At 36.4% G+C, this 7,705-nt stretch overlaps 1 protein-coding gene across 3 annotated transcripts; it reads right to left on the reverse strand.

Annotated features, from left to right (window-relative positions):
* Window positions 1-393: 393 nt before the first annotated feature.
* LOC103425268 (disease resistance protein RPV1-like) lies at window positions 394-5,642 on the reverse strand. 3 transcript variants are annotated; one of them, XM_029096079.2, is made up of 6 exons: window positions 5,097-5,642; window positions 3,864-4,798; window positions 2,617-3,709; window positions 2,269-2,529; window positions 1,611-2,165; window positions 394-1,527 (listed from the first exon to the last, which is right to left on the reverse strand). In XM_029096079.2, exons 2-6 carry the CDS (start codon window positions 4,496-4,498, stop codon window positions 1,015-1,017), a joined length of 3,057 nt encoding a protein of 1,018 aa, XP_028951912.1. In that variant the 5' UTR covers window positions 4,499-4,798; window positions 5,097-5,642; the 3' UTR covers window positions 394-1,014. The 3 variants fall into 3 exon arrangements, with proteins under 3 accessions (XP_028951912.1, XP_017185034.1, XP_070671783.1); XM_017329545.3 differs by having other exon boundaries at window positions 5,015-5,127; XM_070815682.1 differs by lacking the exon at window positions 5,097-5,642 and having other exon boundaries at window positions 3,864-4,552; window positions 4,605-4,742.
* Window positions 5,643-7,705: the final 2,063 nt, after the last annotated feature.

Consider the following 7,705-nt stretch of genomic DNA (forward strand, 5'->3'; position numbering starts at 1 on the left):
GGTTGAAGATGTTTTTTCCATCTTGAAGAACAACTCTCGTGGTTTTGGGTCCAAGTGGCTCACAATTTAAAGGTCACTAGAGACGAAACGTGGAATATCCGAAAAATGTTCGACGTTTCGAAAACATAAATTTTTTGTTATAACTCCAAATTCGAATCCGTTCGTGCCCACACGTTCGTGGAGATAAGTACATTAATATGAAAATACACTAAATTTGGGACGGGGTTTCACATCCCGTCCCTGATTAAAAACAGAGAAAACAATGTAACAACCTTAATTCCATATGTATATAGTGAAAATGATTAAAAATTAGCGCACAGAGGTATTTGATGTCTAAAGTACAGACCCACAAGAAGTTGGGAGTCTTAAGAACCTAGTATTTAATGGCTCCAATTAAAGACAATAACTTCAGATAGCATATTAAATATGAAATAGTATCTCACAAAAAAAAAGTACATGCCTTCGTTTTTCTGCAAAATTTACTAGAAAATAAAAACTAACCAAGTGATGCACTGGTGCAAGCCAAGCCTGTTGCAAGAGAGAAGAGAAAGCTCTACAGATGGTAGCTCGGCCTGATACCCACTTTTCATTTGATTCATTCTCCTCAGATTGTTCGGCCGTAAAACTTTCCCAAGATTGATCTATTGCTGCTAATGCTTCAAAGCCCTTTTCAACCATCTAGTATAAACAATGCCAGTTCATCAGTCTTAACACCCTTCGGCCATGATCCACTAATTGTTGAAACTCGAAGAAATTTACATTCCAAAAAGAAATCGGTGATTATTTAGAGATTATATTTTGATTTCATGCACTGCATGTGGATCGGGTAAACACAAAATATACAGTAAACGTACAGGACACAAAACAAAATCACGGGGGAAAAAATCTCACGGGGAAAAAACAAAATATACAGTAAGCTCTACAGATGGTAGCTCGGCCTGATACCCATTGCTTGTAACAAGTTATGCATCTCCAAGCAGTTATTTGTTGAAATTGATATGAGAGACTTATCACTCAGAACTGCCGATTCATGCTGTACGAAAACCACATATATCTAGCATACATTGGGTAGACCCCACACATTGTCACCTCAATCTTGGAACAATCAATGGCTCCGCCATGAGGAAGATCATCTACTATTGGGTAGAAGTCAAATATGGCCTCGGTGACGCCATTGTAGCTTCCTTGCTTTACATGGTCAAGGGTGCTAAACCAGACGAACGAGTGAGGCTCATCAAACTTGCACTCATTGATTTCTCCATATTCGGCAACCATGCAACTCCGATGATAGATACAATGATCACCACGGCCTTTGAAATTGATTTTACATCCAAGCCTCAAACTCCCTCCAACATTATAATTCTTGAATGCAACAACAACCGAATAGGCGAAACCCAAAAAATCAGTGCTAAAGAAGTTTGGACCAAGTTTGATCTGTAGTACCGATTTATGAACTTCATACGGGAACCATCTTGGAATTATATTTCCAGAACATACAACGCAGAATGGAGATCTAAAAACATACTCCTGTTCATCAATAGATGTGTTAGGGTGCAGAGAACCTGAGTTATTCAATTTAACAACACAGAGAGAGAGAGAGGGAGACGTACTTTACTTTCGTCTTCAAATTCAAGATGAGATGCTACTTCAATATCTTCTTGTTTAAAGTGCTTTGACAATGCAATTGCCATTCGCACAATTCTAATCTGCGAATCAGTCAATATATCACACCAAGCATCCCATCCCATTCCTATGCAATTTGAAAATGTAAGTTGCTCTTGAAGTCCTTGAGAATTTTTATATTCATCCCAACCTAATGTAAGGGCAGTCTTTGAGCTCAACACTTTCTTGAGTGATGTGCAGCCATGTGCTTGAAGCCAACGTACCCCTGGGAGCTCTGGTAAAGATTCAAGGCTCCTGCAATTGGTTAGCCGCAGACAAATCAGCCGAGAAGCTTCTTTGATGCTTGCAGGTAGGCACGTGATCGCAGTTCCACTCAGATCAAGTTCCTCAAGAGATTTCAAATTACCAATGCTTGCAGGTACGCTTTTAATTGCGGTTCCACTCAAATTTATATGCTCGATGTTTGGACTTTGGGAGAGATCTGGAACTTCCATCAGATGCTTGGACAGACCAAGATCCATCACTCTTAAGTTTATGAGATTCTGCAACAAATCAACAATAAATTGCAAGAATTAATAACTTAGCCTGATCAAATTAACTTTCTACACTACATTAACGTAAGAAGTTAAATAAGCATAGACATACCTGGCCTTCAAGTTGCTCAACTTGGCTGTTCCGCATTTGAATCTCAACAAGATTTTCCGGACTAAGTTTTGATGGCAAAGAGTTGAAAGGGTATCCCTCCCAGTCAAGATAGGCTAGAGAATCGGGAAGAGAAACTTTTACTTTGCAGTACTTGTTACGGCTGGAGTTATAAACGTATAGCAACCTTAGATCATACTTCTTTGCAAAGTCTGCATGATTCGCAGACCTGTTAAAGAAAATGGCTTGTAGCATTGCACTTCCCTGAGAAATAAAGAACAAAGTATAAAAGTGAATACAATTCAATATACAGAAAATTTAAATGGAAGTGAATGCATTCGGAGATCTTACCGTATTAGTTTTCAATTCCCGATTGAAATCCTCATCAACAAATAACCTACTGCATTTTTCGGGCTCTTCATTACATTGTTTGTGAACAATTGCCCTACCCATTTCTTGTAACAAATTATGCATCTGCAGGCTGTTACTTGTTGAAATTGATATGAGAGACTTATCAATCAGAACATTAATTACCGAAGCACGAAAGCCAAGTATATCTAGCAGTTCTTTTACAATGTACACATCTTTCCCTTGATAAAAACATGCTATATCAAGAAATATCTCCTTCTCAATTTCTTTTAATCCATCATAACTTGATCTCAACACTTCCCAGATCTTTTCTCTCGGAAATTCTTTCCATTCATCCAGCCAATCTTCTTTGCTCTCACAGTGAAGGAATGAGGAACCCAAACTTTGAAGAGCTAATGGAATCCCTCCACAATAATCTACCACAATTTTTGACAACTCTGCACAATCGACTCTAGAAATGTTATTTCCAAAAGCACTCGAATGAAGAAGTTGAAAAGCTTCATCAGAATTTAATTCCTGAACCTCGTATATCTTATTCTGTTCAACACTTTTCTGAAGTACGCTCTTATCTCTAGTTGTTATAATTATTCTACTTCCGGGGCCGAACTGGTCAGGAACTCCAGCAAGAAAATTTATTTGGTTTGAATCATTTACATCATCAAGAACAATGAGGACCTTCGTACCTCGCATCCTCTTTCTAACATGATCTAATCCTATAGTCGGAGTGCCGATGTTTAGATCATTTTCCTTTAATATCTCACAAAGAAGTGTGTTTCGCAGGCGAACTAGTCCATCTTCTTTTGCTGATTTCTCCCTAACATTTCCAAGAAAACAAGAAGCTTCAAATTTAGAAGAGAGTCGATGAAATACAGCATCAGCAAGGGTGGTCTTGCCAATGCCACCCATGCCCCAAATACCTACACCGTATACGTCAAGTGAATCTATGCATAATGATGACTCGATTTGTTCAATGCGTCTTTCCATTCCAACAAGGCCCTTTAAAACACTTGACGATTTTCTATTCAACTGGCTCCAAATTTCGTTTACAACTTCCGTAACTAAATCGGCCTCCGTCCTGGCAAATATATGATGGACAACTAATAGTTAGTAATAGGCATTCGTTAATTAATCCTGTATTCGTTCAATTTTCATGAGTAGAAATCACTACAAGTTATAGAATTTTTTCTTTTTTTTTTTGAACAAGCACTACAAGTTATAGAATTATTTACCCTGTTTTGTTTGAGAAGCCAGATAGATTAGCTGCAGTCGTCAAAGCATCCCTCCACACGTTCACCTTGCCGATATTGCCCTTGAAGCGTTTTTCAAGTTGAGCAAATGCAACTTCATAACTCCCCTTTTGTTTTCGTACCGTTGATGGATCGGTGCCGTAAAAAATAGGTATAACCAACTGGCCATATTTTTCCCTGCAGTGTAGTATATGTGCTAGTTCATCCAAACACCAGGTGGAAGATGCATAGTTTTGTGAGAAAATGACCAAGGAAAGCGTAGATTTCTCGATTGCTTCTAGAAGGGCAGGTGCAATTTCACCCCCGCTCACAAGTCTGTTATCTATGTAGGTTTCAATTTTCTTCTGGAGTAAGGCACGGTGAAGATGGCTAGTAATAGTAGTGCGGGTGTCCTCACCTCTGAAACTAATAAACACATCATACTTTGGGGGTGGGATATCATCACCATCATACTTTTCTCGAGGGGCTGGGATATCATCATCGTCGTCGTCCGCAGAAGAAGAAAAAGAAGTATAAAAAGGCCAACAAGAAAATTTTAATGATCTGAAGCACGTGTACAACAGAGTAATGATGGCGGTGACGATGATGAAAACTTGAAAGAACCCAATGAACTCCATCTCTCTTTTCCTTTTAGCAAGCGAGTAAGATGAATGAGATCAATTGAATTGCACCTGAGGATCCAATTAGGCAAGCAAGAGTGAGAGAGAGAGGAAAGGAAGTTACCCAAACACTCTTTATGAAGAAAACGTCCAGACTGTCAAGCCATTCAAATGGAATCACTACCAAGCAGTCTGACTAGCATGGCAATCCAATGGTCATTACGAGGTTTACAGCATTTCTATTCCAGCGTGATAATTGTAGGTAGAAGGGCCAATCTCTTCCAGTTTAGTTGAAACTAGCAAAAATGTAGCGCTCCGCTGCAGGTTTTGAATCCGTAACCACAATTTAACAAACTGGTTATTAAATTCTTCAGAAACTAATCAAAGAATAAGTCTTTTAGTTGCATCTACATTCTATTGAATTTACATTAAAAGCCTATGTACAAACAAAGTGGTGGATTTTTAAATCCCAACTATATACAATTTACATAGGTTTTTCACATGAATTGGTGAATGATGGTTGTTTAATTGTACCTAAAGTGCAGTAGTAGTTATTGGTGATGTGGCTAAAATGCACTTGCACAGAGATTCAAAATTGAGTCATGATTTCTTGTACCTGTAGCATCAGTAGAAAAGGAGGTGTTGCCATTTCACCCAACACATTCACCTACCACTACATCCACTCATTTCACCCAACACATCCACTCATTACAACCACCCAACACATTCACCTACCACTACATCTACTCATTTCACCAACACATCCACTCATTACAATCACTCAACACATTCACTTACCACTACATCCACTCATTTCAACCACCCAACACATTCACCTACCACTACATCCTCTTCTTAGCCTATAAATACACTATCAGGGATATATAACTCTTATCAAAGCTCTACTCAAAATTTACCACATGTATCCCAATAACTTTATGCATATTTGAGACAAAGCTAAATCTGATTTATAGGATTGCTTGTGCACAAAGTTGGGACTTAAAAATGATAATTTTTCCCCAAAATTATTCAAATTCACTTAATAGGTAACTTTCATGCTTCTTCACACTAATTTCTATTTGGCTAGTTCACTTTTGTACTCGAATCTTTCCATATTTTTTTAGCTTTTTTGTTTGAATGTCTGCTTCTCTCTTTGTATCACAATGAGATTACTCTTGAATGGAAACTTATAGCCAAGCATGACCAGATTTTACTCAACGATGTGCTTCTTTGATGATAATTGAAAACTAAAAAGATAACAACTTTTGATCAGCAAGTCAGTACTATATTTTATAGCCAAGCATGACCAGATTTTACTCAACGATGTGCTTCTTTGATGATAATTGAAAACTAAAAAGATAACAACTTCTGATCAGCAAGTCAGTACTATATTTTATAGGGAACTTTAACGAAAAGCACCTGGTACTGTTCACTATAACGAAAAACCACATTTTTACACTAAAAAGTCAATCCTTGTACTATTCACTTTACCCTTTATTTTGTCCTTATCATTAAAACTCAAAGTTTTAAAGTCATTTTCATTAGTTTTCCTTATTTTATAGCCAAACATGAACAGATTTTACCCAACGATGTGCTTCTTTGATGATAATTGAAAACTAAAAAGATAACAACTTCTGATCAGCAAGTCAGTACTATATTTCCAAATAGTCAATGCACTATCCATAGATGGAACTGGATCCTCTCCTAAGCTCAGGATGAGAATTCTCCTGAGCAGTCCATCCGGGCCGTTCAAACTTGATCAAACGACTGTAATTATTATAGCTTTTAGAGGGTCCCCTATTTAGAGTTATTAGATCAAATTTCAACGGCTTGGATGAGCTGCTCAGAAGGATCTTTATCCTAAACTCAAAACTCAGGAGATCATCCAGTTCCTAAATAGATGACAAGTTATATTCAGCAAATCAGTACTATCCAAATAGTCAATGCACTCAATTATAGCACACAGATGTGGAAATTAGGTTGGCCACTAGGATCTGTCTACTAAAAGAAGATAAGGAGATAGTTGTCCACTCAAAAAGGAATGGAAATAAAGATGTCCAGCTAAAAGATGTCTTTCCACTAGGAGCTTTCGGTGCTCCTGCTTTTCATCATTTGGTTTATAGGCAAAGCAATACCATTCATATATTATATTACAACATATGGACAATTTTAATACTTGAAAATTGAAAAGGAAAATAGAAAGAACGAAGTTGGTAGACCTGGACTAGACCAAACTATTGGAGTAGACCAAACTATTGGAGTTGGAATTTTCAAATATAATGTTTGATATGGTATCTCGTGGATGGCGATGTCTCAGCCAATTTAGTTCTCCTTCTAGTGTCAATCAATCGTTGTATACATAAAAGTTTGATATGATATGGGTGCCATTGAGAATAATGGAGCATGAAACACGTTAAGCATGAAATCATGTTAACTACTATGGTAATAATGTATTAGTTAGTCTAAATTCTAAGAGATTTGAATGGAAAGTTCAATTTGAACTGACACTAACAAACGCCACCAAAACATTTATTTACTGCATAAGCAAAAATGAAACGTGTAATGCATCACATCGATGATCTGTGCATTTTAAAATTTTCAGTTTTTTTTTCTTGTGAAAAAGGGGATGGATTTGGTTCTATCGACATGTATGATGCTCATCCAAAAGTAAAAAGGAAACAGAATAAGAAACTAGCAATATATATATATATATATATATAGGTTACTATATTTATTATATTAAAATTTAAAATTTATAGTTGTTTATATTATTAAGATTTTAAATAAAATCCATATTTTGTGGGATTAAAAATATTAAAATATAAACTATACTCTCCAATATATTTTACATATATATAAAAATGGGTACATTCATCAAAATTAACAAAAAAATTATTGTAGCTAAACTTGGGTGCATTCTTCAAAACCACCAAAAAAAAAAAAAAAAAGAAGAGATATTAGACTTAATAAAATTTGTAAATTTTTTAGACTAAACTTGACATGGATACATTCTCAAATCAACATAAAATAATGTAACCATATAAGATTAGAAAAAAATTGAAATAGCTTTTGGGTTAATTACACTGACTGTGATAGCCCGTCCTGAGAAACAATTATCGTTGATGTGAAAAGACCAAAATGCCCTTAGGCGTTAAGATGTGTTGTGTGTGACATGCTATTAGAATTGGACTAATATGTTAAATTCCTAAGTTTTTGGGACCAATT

Source organism: Malus domestica, chromosome 16 (genome assembly GCF_042453785.1).
Source record: "Malus domestica chromosome 16, GDT2T_hap1".
Classification (NCBI taxonomy): domain Eukaryota; kingdom Viridiplantae; phylum Streptophyta; class Magnoliopsida; order Rosales; family Rosaceae; genus Malus; species Malus domestica.

Coding starts and splice junctions, on each gene's coding strand:
- LOC103425268 (XM_029096079.2), bottom strand. CDS start 4,498: ATGGAGTTCATTGGGTTCTTTCAAGTTTTCATCATCGTCACCGCCATC. Junction 2,166..2,268: donor TTGAGCAACTTGAAGGCCAG/GTATGTCTATGC, acceptor GATTTGTTGCAG/AATCTCATAAACTTAAGAGT. Junction 1,528..1,610: donor AATTTGAAGACGAAAGTAAA/GTACGTCTCCCT, acceptor ATTGATGAACAG/GAGTATGTTTTTAGATCTCC.